This window comes from Candida metapsilosis (assembly GCF_017655625.1).
Source record: "Candida metapsilosis strain BP57 chromosome Unknown scaffold1, whole genome shotgun sequence".
Taxonomy (NCBI): Eukaryota; Fungi; Ascomycota; class Pichiomycetes; order Serinales; family Debaryomycetaceae; genus Lodderomyces; species Lodderomyces metapsilosis.
The window spans coordinates 3205944-3225120 of NW_027138159.1; the positions used below are offsets into that span (position 1 = coordinate 3205944).

A 19177-nucleotide genomic window follows, 5' to 3' on the forward strand; every position below is an offset into this window, starting at 1 on the left:
ACTATTCAATAGACAAACATCAAAAGATCATAAAAACATTTTATATATTCGCACATAATAAAACTTATAAATAAAAAGTCTTATACAAGGTATCAATCAAAGCGATAGGAAAACAAAAAAAGAAAAGGGGTTGTGTGTGTGTGTGTGAGGGGTGCAGGTACCTTACTTTAAACAAATGAAAACAAACAACAGCACATCTAATTAGTTTCTTTGTGAAATTGATGTAGGCTAATATGTATACGTATCATCTAAATCATCATACATCACCTCTTTTTAAATCTCTGTTTCAGGTAATTACGCCAATGCACACTTAAGAATTAGTTGGATACATGAATACGTCTATGCAAGTTTATTATTATGCATCATCTATTTTCAATCATACATACATACATACACTACATACATACATACATACGTTTTAAATATTTATGGATCAATGGAACTATTTGATTCTATCTACTTTATTTCACATTTTGATCCCAAAAATAACTTAGTCTTGACACGCAAAATAAAAGAGTATTTGTGCTATTTGTATCAGTTATCATCATACGTTTGAATCTTATAACATCTAAACTTAAATTGTTACAAGATAAATATCTATTCCACCCCGAAAATGGCAATAGATAGAGAGAAAAAAAAAACAGAAAAAAATAAAAAACACTAAAATCGGAAACACAAAGAGAGGGGGTGTATAGTACAGAGATGATGTTAGAGTAGATATCCTATTGGATATATATATAAGAGTATATATATATATATATAAAATGAATGACCCTTCTTCTTCTTCTTCTTCTTTATTTGCTTTGTTTTGTTTTATATACATAAGCATGTGATTATTGTGCTTTGTAATTTATACGATTAAGTCTTTTTTCTCTTATTGTTATTGTTTTGTATAGTTGTATATAAAAAAAATAAAGACGTCATCGTCAAATACACAATATGACTCAATATACTATTTAATTATGTATAATACGTTATTATTTTCCTATTGTCTTTGAATTATTTTCTTTCTTCTCTTCTCTCTATTATTATTATATATTATATTTTGATTGCTGTTATGAATATATATTCTTATTGTTTTTTTTTTATATTTGTTATATTTGTTATATTTTAATATATTAATTTTATTTGATTTTGTGATGCATCGTAACTTTAAAATTGCTCTCTCTTACTTACTTTCTTTCTTTCTCTCTTAAGCGTAAATTACCCAATTAGGAATCATTGCTTCATTTAAGAAGAGATGCAGTATAAAGTTACTTTTATTTTCACTTTCATTTAAGCTCGGTTAAAATAATATCTAAATAATATAAAAATAATATAAGGAGTTAATTACAGTAATTTACCACTTGAATATATACTCCCTTCAAAAGTATAGTTGTTACCCAATCATCTCTTATATAGTATACAAGTAAACTATCAAAAAAAAATAGAAAGATTACTTTACTGTATATACTACTACACATTCCAATTTATTTTATTTTATTTTATTTTATTTGTATTCCCCTTCGACATAAAAGTTTTGCGACAATAAAAAAAATGTTGCGACAATGAAAAAAAGACAAAGAAAAAAGACAGAAAATCAATACTGAGATGCCATTTTTTATTTGCATCACTAGATTATCCACAACAACAGGAAATAAAATGCTACGACTATTCATTAAACACCCACTAGTCTCCTTATCCACTATATCCATCCGAAGACAGTCAAACATAGCCCTACCGTTCTTATACAAACTAGAACCTAAATGTCGATCATGTGGAATCAAATTACAAACTACAGATGCAACCAAACCTGGATATTTCATTCAACCTAGTGATATAACTAGAAGGGCCAATACTGGTAAGAACAAGTATGTTAAACATGAGAATCAAGTGTTTGAGAAGTTGAGTACTAGTTTACCACCAGAAGATCAGGAACTACTATTGAGTAATACATTTAATAAGAAACAGGAAAATGATTCAGCTGCTGCAAACACCTCTTCCCCCACTAACCAAGAGGGTGAGAGTGTACGTGAAGTACTTGAGAAGTTGTATACGGTTGAACCAGATGAAAATAGTCATGATTGTATCCGATGTCGACAAATGACTTATAATTCCCATTATGAAATGAATAATAAAGACTACCCCATAGATCAACTACATCACATCTTGAATAATATCCCCGTTGAAGCACCATTAGTCTATTTATTTAGTGCTAGTGATTTCCCCATGGGTATAAATGAAGATGTGTTTCAGTATCGTAACCCAAAGGATATTTATTTCATAATGACTAAATCGGATAAACTTATTGAAAAGACTAAAGAAGCATCTCAGAATTATACAAAACAGTTTATTCAAGATTATTTATTTACCAATTATCAAGTCCCACGTGGACATGTTTTCGTTTCTCTGGGAAAGAATAATTGGTTTTGTCAACAATTGTATCATTTTATACCTAATGGGTCATATATTATTGGAAATACCAATTGTGGTAAATCTACATTAATCAAGAGTTTATTACTAGATGAAGAATTGAATAAAAAGAAACAATTGCAATTGGAAAGTAAACATGATAATGTGAAGTTACCACCAAGTTTACTCAATAAAGTGAAACAGAAGTTTGTTTCTTCATTTTTAACTAAAATAGGACCAGGTATATCTTTTTTACCTGGTTTTACTCGTGATATAATCCCAATTGAAATTGGATTGAAATTGATTTATGATGTGCCTGGATTCAACACCAATGCTAAAAAGATGCATCAGTTGTATAATTCATTTAAATCTTCTAAAGATATTCATCGACTTGTGAAAGGTGCACTGACTTTTGATAAGGGTACTTATAAGTCTCCATATGTTACTATCAAAGGACCACAAGTTGTGAATTTGGAAGGATTGGGGTTCCTACAGTTGCCTAAAGGTGGAATGTATCAATTGCGTAATGTCACCAACATACAACCTCATATTTTCAGTGATATTTCCAAAATGGAAAGTTTATTACGTAATGGTATCCCAAAGGCATTGGAAAATAAATTTGCCATCAATATAACAACACATCATCCTTTTGAAAAATATTTGGTACCACCATTTTATGGAACTATTGATTTAGTTTTGGAAAATTTTGGGTATTTGAATTTGAAACCGGTGGGAGGTAAAACCACTAATGAATTAATTAAATTGTATTTGTATCCTGGTGTGGATGCGATTATTAGAGATCCAATTACCAATTATATTGCAAAGACATTTAGTGGCAAGGATAAGTATGGTCAATTGGTTAGTAAAAGTGAGTTTTTCAAAAAGAGTAGGTTTCATTTGATTAGGTATAAGGGTGACCATCCTATTTATTCAAAGTTGTGTCCAGTTGAGAGGAGGGGAATATTAGAGAGTGAGGGTGGTTCTGCTGCTGTTGATGAGGATGAGCAAGTGAGAAATGAAGAGTATAGAGTGTTGAATGAGTGGATAAGACATGGCAAGAGTGGTGGTGATAAATTGTATTACTATGATGATGAATTCGTCATGAATGAGAAGACCAAGTATAAGTTTTGGAAAGAGTAATGATATATAAAGAGAGAGGTTTCGTGTATATAGAATAAAGTAACAGTTACAATAATGAATATAGAAGTTTGACACAAACAGTTGTGTCAGATTCTTCTTTTTGAAATGCAACAACGGGTAAAAAAAAAACAGTAGGAGCAAGGTTTTTGTGGTGGGTATTTGCATATGACATGACATAGTAAAAGGCAGAGGCATTGATATACATACATTGAAAAGGAGGTACAACTAAACATGTTTGCTGGTGGAAGGAGTGAAGAGATGGAACAAAGCGGGAGGGGTGGTTATATTGTGTGTGTATTTTTTTTTAAAAAACCTTTCTTTCATTTTGAGTGTAGCATATTTGAATTGCTTCTCTTTATGTTAGTAGTATTAAGGTTTTATGTATTACGTATATACTACTATTCACTTTGTTATTGATTATGTATATATATATCTAGTTCTTCAGAGGAAAGGTTTCTTTTGTTTCTTTCTTTGCTGTTTGCTGTTTGCTGTTTGCTATTGGTAGTGGGGTCTACTAGTTAGGTGGAGATCTTAGTGGGTCTGATTTTAATTTTGAATTATTAATAAAAATACCACTACTTTAATAGTTGGATGGTTGTAAAGTATTGTTTTTTTAAAGAAAAAATCTCTTTTTTTAATCGTGTTTTTGTGTAATAATAGAAGAATAAATTATAAATTGCTTTTTACTTTCTTTTGTATTTTAGTTCTTACGTCAGAAGAAGAAGAAAAAGAAAAAGTAGCGGGTGCAAGTAAGAAAGAGATTACAGTACAATTGATATCAAGATATAGAGTGTAGTGTATAGTGTAGTGTGTTTTGAGTACATCTATCTATTGTATCACGTGTTGGTGTTTCTATCTATTTTGTTTACAATTATAACAGTTTGGGTTAATCAATTGCTGTTTTTTCTAACGCGTCTTTGTGTAATATTATATTACTTTGTAATTGAAAGGAGTTTTTTACATGTTTTTGTGTAATAATAATAATAGTAGTACACTTTGAAACAAACAAAAAAGCCATATATACTATATGCTATTATATATATTACTAGCAAAGGCAATGTCGATCAATTCCAAAAATACTCATCAATTGAACACTTTTATATTCACCTGTTGAATCATCACCACCAAAGTATAAAAAACAACATACAAGTTCACAGAGTAATACACCACTCATCCTTATTTAACTCCATTTGTTTATATTTTCCATTTTTAGTTAAAAAAAAAAACTGAATTGGTTATAACTAAAAACAGTCGTTCGATTTTTCATCATCTGCAAGCAAACCAAACCATAACAACAAACTACATTTCAGAAGAAAAAAAAGCAAAACTGTATACATAGCACATACTCTTGCTAATACCCAATTCATTCCATTCACCAATTGTCAACAATGTTGCGTAGTCAAAGTATTCCAGACATTCATGAAAAAAAGTCTTCTTCATCATCAACAACATCAAAACTTTTCAGTGCATTCAAAAGACTGCACAATGCTAACACCACCACCTCATCCACTGAGGTCAAAGAAAAAAGGAAATCACGCCCTTTAAGCACTAGTATATCTGCTCTCAATTTGAAAATATCTTCACCTATTTTAAACTCACAACAACAACAACAGATTAACAACATATCATCACCCACTGTATCTGATGAGAATAAAGAAAATATCAACTATGCCACCAACACAAAACAACAACGTGAATCCAAATTAAAGACCAGATCAAGCACACCAAATTTAAACCGTCGATCATCTGCTATTTTCTCACACAATAGAACATCATCCATAGAATCTCAAGCTCAACTTGCTGCTGCTGCAACTGCAAGAATGCTTAAAACTAACAACAGGTTATCCTTTATGGGAGGTAATAACTTCCAAGTACATAACAATACCAGAACAATTGCTGAAGATGACAATACTCACCACCACCATCATCATCATCATGGAAGGCATTCAAGCACCACAACTACTGGTACTACTGGTACCTCTACATCACACATTAGCCCAGCTACTATATCTTCCCAATCGGACTCCATATTTGATCAATCTTCAATCAATTGTGTTGGTGATGAGGAGGAAATTGAAGATGGTACTTCTAATTCATCAGAACTTTCATCAATACATTCAACTGAAACACTTAATGAACCATTGCCTTCTTCAAACTATATATATTCCAAACAGTCCACCACCACCAAAGCAAAGAGCAAATCTAAATCCAAAAATACTGCTACAACCACAACGATACCAGAATCACCATCCTCATCAATCATATCCACATCAATACCCAAGAAATTACATCGCACAACAAACTTGTACAACTTGAGTGAATTTATAAACAAACTCAGTCTCGAAGCAGCCGCCGCTCAAAATGGAAGCGACCGTAGTAACAGCCTAGTAATGCTCCCCATCCAACAATCTCCGGATCAAATGATTTCCATGAATAATCGACAATCTATAGAATTTGAAAATAATCAAATCAAGCAATTGAATCAACAGTTGAATCAAGTGGATGATTATCATTGTCAAGTGAAATTGGTGGAAAATATCCTATTCTTGACTACAACCAGTGCCACTCAAACTAGCACCATTAATGGTGGTGCCAGTGAAAGTGAAAAAAGCAACAGGAACGGATTTGAATTTGATTTTGACTTGGATAATGAGGAGTATTTAGACATGTTGCAAAACGAAGCATACAATTTGGAATCATGTTCAACTACATCTTCAGCTAATTCGTCTGTTAACAATTGGTTTGAGGCGGATGGTGATCAATTATACCTAATGTATTGAAGCCTATACTAGAGAGACAAGATCAATTGACCTTTGTATATATACACCTAGTTTTTTCATAATGACTATATTTTATGATACGCTTTTAATCAATACAGACATGTATATAATCTTTCTTTAAAAAAGGAACTCACTCTCCACACTAGAGCAAAGTTATAGTAAAACGGCAAAAAAAATTACAAGCCAAGGCTGCGAAAGATGAGCCTAAAAGTTAATCTCAGCCCCACGCCTTACCCATGTTGGGCCCAAAAAAAAAAAGCACTGCGGCTTCTGTGGCTCGAACACAGTACCTCCAGATCTTCAGTCTGACGCTCTCCCAGGTGAGCTAAAGCCGCTTTTATAAGAAAACCCACGCCGGGATTCGAACCCGGAATCCTTTGATTAGAAGTCAAAAGCGATAACCATTTCGCCACGCAGGCTGTTCTTGGGTTTCGAGTCTGGGCGGTTCTCTAAACCGTGTAAATTTTGAAACCTATATCTTGCGATTGAGAGCGTGTTTTGAAGATCAGGGATGTGCGTGTTGTTTCTATGGTGCGTATTTGTTTGTTTGCTGAGTTTGGAAACTGTAGCTTTGTTGGTGCGCTCAAAATTTTGAAGGTTTGTTTTTTGACTATTTTTTTTGCAACAGTATTGGTACCAAACTGACTGCAAATAATTACTTCTAAACAACTGTTCCAAAAGTTTCATAAATGTATACTGCATTAACAATACGATTTGGTTTTTACTATCATAAAACATATTATCTCATTAAACTAAAAATACTAATTTTTAACAGTTTCTTTCTTGTCACTTTCAAGCTCCCCTTCTTCAAGCAACTCATCATCTGAATCCTCAACATGCATATTAGCATGAAATCTTTCGGGACCGAAATACATACAAACTCCCATATAGATCTGAACAGCAGCAGCAAAAATACACATAACTTTACCATAATCATAAACACCAGGAGCAGCACCCTCAATTTGGAACTCCTCACCAAGACGAGCTTCAATGGTGGCACTAGCAGAACTGACCAAGTTACCCAATTGATACGCCAAACCAGCCAACAATGTTCTATTGGCTTTGTTGACCATTTCCAAAAGATAAATAGGACCAATACCCCAAGCACCCATAATACCACCATTCAACAAGACGTATGCCCACCAGTTCTTATCAGCATTAAAGAAAGATGGATATACAAGGGCACAACACCAAATCATACAGATGATCACTGTCAATCTTCTACCGAGCAACTCAGAAAAGGATCCCATGATAATACCACCAATCATACCACCAAGGTTACTAACGACAACAATAATTGTCCTCGTATCAAAATCAACCCCAAATTGATTGGTAATCATTGTAACATATAAATCCTGAGCACCATGAGTGGTGAAATTCCAACCACTGTACAACAAAACAAGATAGATGAACAACAACCATTCAGTTTTCAATGTTTGGAAAACACTAGTATCGATATACTTGTGCTTAACTTTATTCTTTTCATTAAATCTCTTCTTCTTGGCCTTCATTTTAATGAAAACTGGTGATTCTGGAAGGAAGAATCTCCAAATGACAAGCAAGACACTCAATCCACCACTAAACCAAAACAAACTTCTCCATCCTTCGTTTTCTTTAAAAGTACCTTGAAATGCCCTGTAGAAAACCATAGCCAATATGTAACCAAATGAATACCCAGGTAAGAAGAAACCCGACAAGACAGATCTAGCCACCACTGGTTGAACTTCCAACGCAGTAACCATAGTAACGGGCAACATACTACCCATCAATATACCAAATAGCGCCCGCACTCCAAGAAACTGCTGATAAGTTTGAACCAATCCGGTACCTATTTCAACAACAACAAACAATGCGCAAAGAACGATAAATGTCCATTTCCGTCCATATCTATCAGAAGCAATACCGAAAATAACGGCACCAACTGATCTAAACATCAACACCAAGGTCATACCCCAAGTGATATCAGTGACACTAACGCCCAAAGTAACTGCAATTTCAGGAACGGCAACTGACACACAAAAGAAATCCATGGCATCAATGGCCCATCCACAATACCCACACAAGTAGAAATTCCATTCCATCCAAGTCATTCCCTTCAATGCTGGAAATGGATTGACCACTTTATACCATTTTTCGTCCGTGTGATATATGGGCAAATCCCACAAAGTGGACCATCTTGAGGTAATATAGTGGGTTATTCCCTTTGCTGACAAGTCTGGTTTGTCATTGAATAAATCGTTTTTGGAAGTGTGGCTGGAATCATTCGAGGTGTTTTCGTAGGGTGATACTTGGTCCACTACTGTAGTGGCTCCATCTTTTGGCTCACTCATGGTTGAAGATTAATAAGAATATAGGCTTTCATAGATTTTGAGGAGTAAGCGATGGTCTATATATAGTGTCGAACTACAAACATCTCCAACAGTTTTCGTGTCTTTCCTCTCTCTCTCCCACCCCAAGAGAATATCGTCTTTCCCCTCGCTTACAGCCCACTGGGGTAGATGCCCGCCCCGGAGTTTTCTCGTTAACCCCAAAGAAAGAAAATCTCTTTCTTGATAATGTTCTTTGCAATTTCGTGTTTTCTTTCTTGAGTGGGGCGGACATTCTATTTTCCTTATTCAGAAATCGCACGGCGTTCATACTAATAATAAAAAGAGTAAAAAGAAGAAAAAAAGAAGAAGAGAAAGTAGAAAACTCTATTCGGCTTCCGACGGTCAAAGCTTATATTTTCTTATTTCGATCATCTTTTTCTTTTTTCTTCTTTTGCAGCCAAAAAATTATTAGTCAGATCATGTTACATTTTGTCGCGTGAGTCCTCTGCGTCCCCATTTGGAAGTAAATTGGAGAGGGGATAACGTGATACATTGTCTTAGCATAGCACAAAGAGCTTACCATTATTCTTTGCATTTCCGATGCATGACATAAATTTCTTCTCGACTCATTTATTATTTTCTATGCTTCTTATTTTTTGCTTGGTTGCGAAGAATGGTCTTGGCGTGAAGAATTTGAGTCGTGAGCAGTTAAAAACTTTAAAAAAAAATAATTATCTTCTTTCTTCTTTCTTGTGTTTACAGTTTTGATTTATTATGTTTACCCTAGAAACAAGAAAATCCCGGAGTTTGATGCCAAGCGATGCTGGTATTCGGACTACAAGTAATTACAGTTTGTAATGTGTTACTAACATGGCTTGCAGATATGAGTTAATCTAACCAATGATATGCAAGAGATATCAGAAACGTAGTTGGAGATGCAGTTTTGCAATTATGCGCAATCTAAAACAACGGTTTATTGTACCTAGCTAAAAAGAATAAAGACAAATTTGAGGAGATCTGGACACAAAAATTTATTGATACTTTCTTGCAACAATAGAGAATGGAATTCCACCTTCGGAGTCCCCCACAATGACAATATAATCATCACCAGCATTGGGAATATTGGCTTGACTTACCGCATGTAATGCATCACTACCTTCAAAAGAAACAATACCATCTTCTCCAATTGATGCTTTCAATGAAGTGCCTGGACTCAATTGTAAAATATTTCCTCCACGAGTAAGATTAAGCTTCAACTGAGGAGTAATTTGAGAAAAAAATTCTTGTTGCGCATCGTCATATGTGATTGTTGCAGGTGAAGTGGAGGAATCTTTATGAACAAAAAGGTAATCGATAGCCGCACCTTCATGTATGAATGTTAATCCATGCCCATTAATTTGATCAGATTCAGATTTAGCAAAGAACTGGTAACGTGTTTGAGATGCTAATGCTTGTGCAGCTAAAATTAAGGTTGTAATTGATTTGAATTGCATTTTTCTTGGTGGCAGAGTCACAATCCTAAGAGATGTGATTCTCAAGCGATTTATATAGGTATTCAGAGTGATTCCACTGAACCTATTAATAGAAGCCCATACTTATTTGTTTACCAACTCTTCCAACAAAGGATTTCTCAAGATTGTATGTTTTGAATTTCCAAAAATAAAAAACATGCAAAGGGCCCGGAGTTAGCACCTTTCTCCGCTTCACATTTATCTCCTACCGTATCACATTAAACTCTATCTCTAAGCTCCGATGATCCTTTTAACCTAATTTTGTTGCTACTACTTAAGTCTCTTAATAGGGAATAAGACAGTTATACAAAGTACTCTACTGCGACATGATTTGACGTGACGCCTTTTATTTTCTGATCTACATACTCTAAAGCAAAATACTCATAAATGTTAACCACTGTTCTTCAACCAGTGTATTTTCTTGCTTGAATAGTGAATGGAACACCATCGCCTTCAGCACCAACAAGAACAGCAAAACTATTTTCGGAATAATTCTTTGGGTCATGGATATCCTTCTTTGCGCGTAAGGCAGTACTACCAGCAAACGAAACAGTACCATCATCACCAATTGTACCTTTTAAAGCTGGTGTACCTGGTCTGTATTGCAAAATGCCACCCAATTCTCTAACGTACAACTTCACTCGTGGATTAATCTGGGTGAAAAACTCTTGCAGAGAATCATCGTAATCAATAAAGGAGGCAGAAGCAGCATCATCGTTGTTGGAAATGAAGTAGTAATCAACAGGATCAATTTCCTCAATATGGTATAATCCATGACCATCGATTTCTTTGTCATCTGATTGAACAAAGAATTGGTACCTGGTGACTTCACCCAAGGCTTGAGCAGCAAGAGCTAAAATGGAAACTGTTTTGAAAAATTGCATAATCTGTAATTGTGTTGAATAGTTTATGAAAATGTGTCGCTCGAGGGAACTTTAGCCAGTTTATATACTGAAAATTCATCATAGTCTCCGTCTAATACGGAGTGCCCTGTTACAGCCTTATTGTTTACAGCTTCTACTTCCATAAAGATGAGGAGAAAAGCTTACAGCGTCTATGCTTTTGCAACTTTGTTCCATGTTGACCCCTTACATTTATCGCCGTGCCTTATTTTTAGAAACAAACAGAAAAACAAAACCTAATCGGAATTAGGATTTACAAAACCGTTACACAGGAACAATGTGCTGCTTACTTTGCTTGCAGAGAACGATGTACTGCTTACTTTGCTTGCAGAGAACAATGCGACCACTTCGGAGTTTACACACGGCTTTTAAGGGTGCGAGTCAATGGAGGCATACAATCTAATCACTCGATTTCCTTATTCCTTAAGGTGTTATGACGTCATAAACGGAGCCACAGTTGTAAAGATCTTTGACCAAGTAAACTTAGTGCCGGCATTTTTGCTACTCCAAGTAGAGAATACCTGGTATTTGACGTTAAATTTCAAACTTTATTGAACTATACACTAACTAAGCAGGTTCATATTCCTTAGCAATGATAGTGAGAGAGATACCATTCTCCACAACCCGAGTAAGCACACCGTAGTTGAAATCAGAATAACCAACTGGATCACCATAACTTTTAGCAGCATACAATTTAACACCACTGCCAAAATAAATTTCACCGCTTGCACCAAGGGGAGCTTTTAATGCTTCACCTTGTCCACTCAATTGGAAAACACTATTAGTGTTTGTGATAACATACTTTGACTGTGGAGTAATTTGTTGGAAAAACTCTTGAGTATCAGTATCATAAGTAACAATGGATGCTGATGATGTATCAGTGTCATTTGAGATAAAACCGTAGTTGATCACACTTCCTTCGTTGTGATAGTATATCCCGTGCCCATTGATATCTTCGTTGTCAGATTCAACAAAGAATTGATACTGAGTTAATTCAGCAGCAACATAAGCAGCGAAAGCTAAAGTGGAAATAAATTTAACCAATTTCATAGTGATTTGAGTTTAAGATGTTGTAGGAGCTGTTAAGCCAAGTAGGGAAAATTTGGTACCTTTTTATACCATTTTCCTTCTATTTACCATTCATCTAATTATAGCAACAAGGAAATACTCCATGTTGATGTTTAAAGAGAGAGCAATCTCCATTGCTGTATATTATGAGATCTCTCCGTCTATTGTTTTCGTATCCGGATCGTGGCTTTAACTCATACAATCGGACAAAAACAATACACTCGGCGTTACGGCCTAATTACACCCCTGAGTTCATACTTTAGTAAGAACCAGCTATTACTTCCTAACTCCGAACTACTGACCTGATCGAACTATGATCGTACACACACCAAGAAGTCAGCAATCCACGTTCAGAAACTTTCTGATTCATGGGATAATGACGACCCTATCTACACTAGTTAATCTAAATGACGTAAATTTATTTTTTATTTAAGTAAAGGAGCAACTATATACCCCTAATGCATTTGTGAATCTTTAATTTGATTCGTACTTTCTTGCTTCAATGCTAATTGGAACTCCTCCGTAATCATCTTTGACAGTGACGGCAAAGTTTTTCTCGGAGTATCCATATGGGTCATCAATACCCTTAACAGCAGCCAAAAGATTGCTATTATTGAAAGAAATGACACCATCATCTCCAATAGTTGTTTTCAATGGTTCACCAGCACCCAATTGCAAAACACCACCAACGACGTTCAAATTGAATCTAATTTGGGGATTCACTTGGTAGTAGAACTCTTGTTTTTCATCATCATAAGTGACAACAGAAGCTGAGGATGCTTCACTGCTGTCTGAAATAAAGTAGTAATTGATAGCAGCACCTTCGTGAATGTAATACAATCCATGTCCATCCAACTCCTTGTCAACAGCTTTGGCAAAGAATTGATATTGTGACAAGCCTGCCATGGCTTGAGCAGCTAAAGCTAAAACGGAAACTGATTTGAAGAATTGCATTGTTGATTTGAGATTTCGTTCGTTGATGTTGATGTTGATGTTGAATTGAATCGAGAGAAGTGGGAAAATGTACCTGTTTATATATTGTTGGAAAAGATTGATCTATGTTTGTACTCTACTATTATTAGTAACATGGTTACAGCTTTGTTTGTTTATGTTGTTTTATTCACTCAATTGTGGTTTTCTTTGGGTACCTGATTGGATTGTGTAATCGTGGTCCTGAGCCTACGTCATCGATCTGCATGGAAAGTAAGTTACATGACACAAAGCCATATATATAAACGAAATTGTCTTATTTATGGAAACAAACAAACAAACAAACAAACAAACAAACAAACAACGTAAACAACATGAACAATAAGGGTATCCATCGTATTACAAGGAGGTGTATATTCTCCGAGATACAGCACCGTTCTCCGAACTCTGTTGCAAATATGAGTCTCCCCCAAAACAAGTCAATTTGAAATTGACGCAGCCAAGAAAATCTTACGTCATTGACCCCCCTTTTTGAAGGCATATCAACACTGTTTGTGTTTTGATCTGACTTTGTGGAGAGTGGCGTGACCTATGGTTAGAATATTCATGCACTACAACCGGAAGGGTATTCATATTTCACAGATGACGTCAATTCTTAAGGAAACTTCTTACAGTGAGCTTCAACTAACAATTATTTTCAACAAAGAGTCAATGACAGCAGTGGCAGCCAAAGCTGTAATTCCACTATTTGTATCATATGGTGGACTTACCTCTACTACATCGGCACCAACGAGATGACGTCCTAGTTCTGTTCCCTTCAAGCCATCCAAGATTGCCAAAAGCTCTCTAGATGTGAATCCTCCAACTTCCATTGTTCCGGTACCTGGAGCATATGCTGGATCTAAAACATCTATATCCACAGATATGTATACCGGAGTGTTTGATTTGGCATCATCAGCGGTATAACTATCAACTAACTCTTTAATGATACCCTGTACTCCAACTCTGTCAATTGCCGATGCGGCAATTGTACTGAACCCACACTCAGTATCATGCCTCAGATCAAAATCAGGGTCAATTAAAGGTGCTCGAATTCCAACATGATAGTTTCCTTCATCACCAATGAAACCCTTCTCATGAGCATAATGTAAGAAGGTACCATGATTCAAGCTCATGTAATTAGTGATTCCACCTCCTAGTTTTTTTGGATCCCAAGTATCAATATGCGAGTCAAAGTGAATTACTTTGATTGGTTTCCTCCACTGCTCATACAAGTTCCGCAATGCCATTAATGTGACTGTATGATCACCACCCATGGTGATTACTCGTGGTATTTGATAAACTTCTCCCTTATGGTTATTAACAATTGCTCTATGTCCACGATAAAGTTGGTTCAATGAAATTCGATTATCAAATGGGTTCATTGCCACATCTCCACAATCCACAATAGAATACTTGTTAAAATTGTCACTAGTGGATCGCTTCTTGGAGCTGCTTTTCTTTGAAGAATAGCTAAGTCTTTTGGCCGTTGATCTGATAGCATCGGGCCCAAACCTTGCCCCAGGTCTAAAAGACACACCTGTATCAAAAGGTGCACCAACAATAGCCACATCAATTGGCTTACCACTGTTACCCTTGAAGCAATTGAAATGTGGAAGATGAGCATAGGTGACTATACCACCAAACATATTCTGGTCCATCTCAATATCTGAAACATCATCCTTGTCTTGGTAACGAGCATTTGATCTCCTCTTTAAATAATGATGGACAATGTTTTCATAGTACACATCGGGGAACTTTTGCTCATGACTGGAATAAACAGCCAAATCATCTTCTTCTTGTGTGAAACGTTGAAAGTCTGACTGTTGATAATTGTCTTGAACCAAATCACCATACAATTGATCAAGCAATGACGATCCAGCTAGGTATTGTCCTGCTGCTATTGAAAGTAGGAACCAACCAAAAAGCATCTGAAGTTGCATCGCCATTCATGGTTGTCCAATAGAATGACAATTGTAGTTTAATGTAGTTTTTATAATGAAGCGGAACTTTCACTCCGAAGTGAATCCCGCACTTCCAAACTAGGTAAAATATAATTGCGCACAATCTAAGCTTTTTTTAAATTGTCAGTCTTTCTCAAACAGGTGTCCCAACAAAATTTCAATCGATATAGATGATTTACATAAATAACATCAGGAGTTGTTTAGAAGGAGAAACTTTATTTCAGCCCCGCTCCTGCAGTTTGTTGTTGCATTGAGCTCACAAAAGTTTGATTTTTAAAGTTTCTAGCCGCGATGGAATCATGCCATTTTGACAAGTTTGAGGTAAAGGTAGATGTTCTCCCACGGTTTGAATAGTATCTGCCAGAGACGTGTTGTTCAATTGTAACACACTCGTTATTGGAAGACATAACTTATACAGGTATAACAATCAAAAAGGTGATGTGATCAGTCACTGGAACGCACAAACCTTGTAACAGGTATTGACAGATTAAGTTAACTAATTCTGCATGGCTAGTTGCATTTTTGCTTAGTAGTTATCCAGTAACCGTTTTGCTCCGCACAGGTACGCGTGGTTCACTACCCGCATCTGTTACAACATCCCAACTTTAAAAAAGCATAATCATAGATGGCGACCAAATATAGCGTTATCGTGATCCTTATATAAATACTGGCCGATAACCCTAAAATGAGTATGTTGTCGTCACCTCGCTATTATTCTCAAAAATGTCTGACCAAGAGCAGCAACAAATTACACGTGATGACTACGACTTCCCACCCGGAACTGTCCATCTTGTCGATATACACTCCGAGTTGAATGTGCAAAAGGGTGATGGCAACATTATTTTGCACCCACAACCATCATCCAACGTTAATGACCCATTAAGATGGTCCAAAACGAAAAGAAACTTACAGTTTGCTTTACTTTGGTTCTGGGGTTTCATGTTGTCCCTCAATTTGAATTTCATGGTTCCCTATTTTGCCGAATGGGTTGTTGACTGGAACACAACGTATACCGACATAGGAATTTCAATTGCTTTATGCTATCTAGGATTAGGAGTTGGTGTGGTGTTTATTCAACCAACCGCATTAAAGTTAGGCAAGGTTTTTGCTTATAATATGGGCACTGTGCTTGCGATTGTTACATGTATTTTCGGTTCGCAATCTTCCAACATAGGATACTTTCATGCTTTTAACATTATAGCTGGCATTGCTGCAGCTCCTGTTGATTCATTGGTTGAACTTTCAGCAAACGATTTATTTTTCCAACATGAAAGGTCTACTGCGTTTTGTGCATTGGTTTTGGCATTGTATGGAGGTGCTGATTTGGGACCAGTGGCGGCAGGATACATTGCTGATGGTTTAAATTGGCGTTGGAGTTACTATATCCTGATTATTATTTACGTGCCCATGTTATTGCTTCAATTATTTTGGATGGAGGAAACTACGTTTAGACGCTCTAGTAATGAAGACGAAGAGTTAGAAGATGAGATTCTTGCCCAGATAAAGTCACATGAAACGGCAAAGTCGGGTGGTGAATCACCAGACAGTAAGCTGCAAGACAAAATTGAAGTTGATGTCAAGTCCAAACCTGCTAAGGATGATCAAGTTAAGCTTACCTATTGGCAAAAACACAAATTGTATCACACTGAGCAAAATGATACCCGTTCTTGGCTGTGCATTTTTGTTAGACCCATGTATTTAGTTACTTTCCCTGCTATTCTTTGGAGTGGTATGATCTATGGGTTTCAAATGTTTTGGTTATCACTCACCGCAAATACACAATCAGCAATCTTCTCTGAGCCACCTTATAACTTCAGTGTCAACAATGTCGGCTTGACTACATTGGGACTTTTCGTTGGTAGTGTTGTTGGTATGTTTTATGGAGGACCATTTGTCGATTGGTTTGCCATCAAAATGGCTAAACGCAATAATGGTATTTTAGAACCAGAACACAGGTTGCATACGATGATTATACCTACCATTTTCAATGCAGCAGGAATTTTGGCATATGGCTTAGGAGCGTACTATGGTAGCCATTGGGCAATCCTGGTGGTTATTGGTTTAGGCTTGATGGGTTTTGCTATGAGTTCCTCAGGAGGAATCTGTTTGGTGTACGCCGTTGAATGTTATGACAAGTTGGCGAGCGAAAGTCTTGTGTTGATATTGTTTATCAGAAACATGATTGGTATGGGATTCTCTTTTGCAATTAACCCTTGGATAGCAGCACAAGGTATGAAGAAAACTACATACGCTATGTTTGCCCTTTCGGTGGCTGTTAATGGATCATATATATTTATGGTTTGGAAAGGGAAAGCTATTCGCCGTTGGTCAAGAGCTCGGTATGAGAAAATTACTGATCCGTATTACGGAGATATTTTCGGCAGGAGTAAGAGATAGCTGAAGTGTTGTGAAGCTTTATATTTCATAACGGGGGTTTATGTAGGGTGAGAAACAGTTTTGACAACGAAGTGACCTATCAGTGTTCTTTTTACATAAGTTCTATACACGCCTTTTCCATTAAAGTGTCTTTTCAACTAAGTAGATACCATACTCATCCTTCAACTCCTTCATAATAGGATCATTAATCTCTGAGCTCATTGGCGCCAACAACCCTTTTTTACTCAATGTACCATTCAAAATCTGTTTAGTTGCAACAGCACAAGGAACACCAACCAATTTAGCCATGGAAGAGTATCCCTTTGGATCACCATAATCAACCAAAGTGGAGGTTCTAGTCTCAGTTGAACCATCCTTGTTCTCAACACCAAACTTGTGTTGTAAAATGACCAAGTCACGCTCACCAGGTTCATATTGCATCAATTGTTCCAATGTGGCACATAATGTGTCCAATGGGTTTCCCTTTGGTGTCAATGGTTTGTCAGACAACAATCCCAACCATTTAAATCCATCAAGAATACGTTCTTCATCTTCAGCTGATTTAAACTTGGTCAATTTCTTAATTTGAGCAATAATATCTTCAGATGAGGAAGATTTTGCACCAATTAATTTAGCAGTAGCTTCATTCCATGGACCTGGCTTGGTGAAAATTTCCATTTCATCATCTTTTAAAAATCCAGTGTCAACAAGAACTTTAATAAATTCGGGAAAACCTTGGAATCTCAAAGTACCTCTGATAACAGTTTCCGCTTCAGGGATATTGTACAATTGTTTATAGGTTGTTGAATCTCTATTTGGGTAACACACCAATGCGAATCCAGGATAGATAAAGTATGGTTTAGCAGTAGCCATCAAATCTTCCGATTTAACATCAACAATGGAACCATCTTGCCAATACTTGGCTGCGTTTCTCAATGCCAACAAGACACCTCTTGAACTCCATGAAAACTTGTAACCCAATGGATTATCGGAGTTTTCCGGTGCTGGTAATCCACCACAATACGATAAAAATGATTTGATCTTACCACCTTCTTTATGCACGTCTTCAATGGCTTTAACAGCATACAAGTGATCAATACCTGGATCCAATCCAATTTCATTCATGACGGTAATTCCAGCATCTTCAATCTCCTTCTCCAAGGCCTTCAATTGAGGATTGATATATGATGTAGTAACTACATGTTTTTTATTCTTGATGGCTGATTTAACAACATTGACATGATAGGTGTATGGAATCAATGAAATGACTAAATCGAATTTAGCAACTGCAGCATCTAATGCATCAGTGTCATTGACATCTAATGAGATGGCTTGGGCTTTATCGCCGGCTAATTCTTTAGCTTTGGACAAGGTTCTACAAGCAACAGTGACTTCAATGTTTGGGTCTTGAGATAGGATATCGACGGTTGGCTTGGCAACGAAACCTGAACCTAATAATAAAACTTTTTGAACCATGATTGACTGTAATTGAGTTTTTGAAAAAGAAAGAAATGTGAATGAAAAAGATTTGATTTCTATGAATTAAGCGGTTAACTTTCTATTTTTTCAATTTGGTTTGTTTTGCACGCACTTTTTCATTCTCTTTTCGCCGGTTTAAGCGCCCTTTATCAAAAATTGCCTTTTATGACTCAATCAACAAAAAAAATTTTGATAGAAAACTTTTGAGTGAAAGTACACTACTTTTTTTTTTCTTTCACTGAGATAGAGGCAACATGTCAGCTAGCTAACACCCTCTATTCGATTGGT

At 36.0% G+C, this 19177-nt stretch overlaps 10 protein-coding genes across 10 annotated transcripts; 3 read left to right on the plus strand and 7 right to left on the minus strand. All coding sequences in view use genetic code 12, as the record gives it.

Annotated features, from left to right (window-relative positions):
• Positions 1-1641: 1641 nt before the first annotated feature.
• I9W82_001415 (uncharacterized protein) lies at positions 1642-3531 on the plus strand (the record flags this gene model as incomplete). The annotated part of the gene is made up of 1 exon (XM_067690158.1): positions 1642-3531. The coding sequence occupies one exon, from the start codon at positions 1642-1644 to the stop codon at positions 3529-3531; it is 1890 nt and encodes a 629-aa protein (XP_067551436.1).
• Positions 3532-4919: 1388 nt separating this feature from the next.
• On the plus strand, positions 4920-6311 carry I9W82_001416 (uncharacterized protein; the record flags this gene model as incomplete). The annotated part of the gene is made up of 1 exon (XM_067690159.1): positions 4920-6311. One exon carries the CDS (start codon positions 4920-4922, stop codon positions 6309-6311), a length of 1392 nt encoding a protein of 463 aa, XP_067551437.1.
• Positions 6312-7072: 761 nt separating this feature from the next.
• I9W82_001417 (JEN1) lies at positions 7073-8641 on the minus strand (the record flags this gene model as incomplete). Its single annotated transcript, XM_067690160.1, has 1 exon — positions 7073-8641. The coding sequence occupies one exon, from the start codon at positions 8639-8641 to the stop codon at positions 7073-7075; it is 1569 nt and encodes a 522-aa protein (XP_067551438.1).
• A 1010-nt stretch (positions 8642-9651) lies between these two features.
• I9W82_001418 (uncharacterized protein) lies at positions 9652-10113 on the minus strand (the record flags this gene model as incomplete). The annotated part of the gene is made up of 1 exon (XM_067690161.1): positions 9652-10113. The coding sequence occupies one exon, from the start codon at positions 10111-10113 to the stop codon at positions 9652-9654; it is 462 nt and encodes a 153-aa protein (XP_067551439.1).
• Positions 10114-10535: 422 nt separating this feature from the next.
• Positions 10536-11015, minus strand: I9W82_001419 (uncharacterized protein; the record flags this gene model as incomplete). The annotated part of the gene is made up of 1 exon (XM_067690162.1): positions 10536-11015. The coding sequence occupies one exon, from the start codon at positions 11013-11015 to the stop codon at positions 10536-10538; it is 480 nt and encodes a 159-aa protein (XP_067551440.1).
• Positions 11016-11600: 585 nt separating this feature from the next.
• On the minus strand, positions 11601-12083 carry I9W82_001420 (uncharacterized protein; the record flags this gene model as incomplete). The annotated part of the gene is made up of 1 exon (XM_067690164.1): positions 11601-12083. The coding sequence occupies one exon, from the start codon at positions 12081-12083 to the stop codon at positions 11601-11603; it is 483 nt and encodes a 160-aa protein (XP_067551441.1).
• Positions 12084-12575: 492 nt separating this feature from the next.
• Positions 12576-13055, minus strand: I9W82_001421 (uncharacterized protein; the record flags this gene model as incomplete). Its single annotated transcript, XM_067690165.1, has 1 exon — positions 12576-13055. The coding sequence occupies one exon, from the start codon at positions 13053-13055 to the stop codon at positions 12576-12578; it is 480 nt and encodes a 159-aa protein (XP_067551442.1).
• Positions 13056-13711: 656 nt separating this feature from the next.
• On the minus strand, positions 13712-15001 carry AFP99 (Afp99p; the record flags this gene model as incomplete). The annotated part of the gene is made up of 1 exon (XM_067690166.1): positions 13712-15001. The coding sequence occupies one exon, from the start codon at positions 14999-15001 to the stop codon at positions 13712-13714; it is 1290 nt and encodes a 429-aa protein (XP_067551443.1).
• A 756-nt stretch (positions 15002-15757) lies between these two features.
• On the plus strand, positions 15758-17431 carry I9W82_001423 (uncharacterized protein; the record flags this gene model as incomplete). Its single annotated transcript, XM_067690167.1, has 1 exon — positions 15758-17431. The coding sequence occupies one exon, from the start codon at positions 15758-15760 to the stop codon at positions 17429-17431; it is 1674 nt and encodes a 557-aa protein (XP_067551444.1).
• A 120-nt stretch (positions 17432-17551) lies between these two features.
• Positions 17552-18886, minus strand: LYS9 (saccharopine dehydrogenase (NADP+, L-glutamate-forming); the record flags this gene model as incomplete). Its single annotated transcript, XM_067690168.1, has 1 exon — positions 17552-18886. The coding sequence occupies one exon, from the start codon at positions 18884-18886 to the stop codon at positions 17552-17554; it is 1335 nt and encodes a 444-aa protein (XP_067551445.1).
• Between the last annotated feature and the right edge of the window lie 291 nt (positions 18887-19177).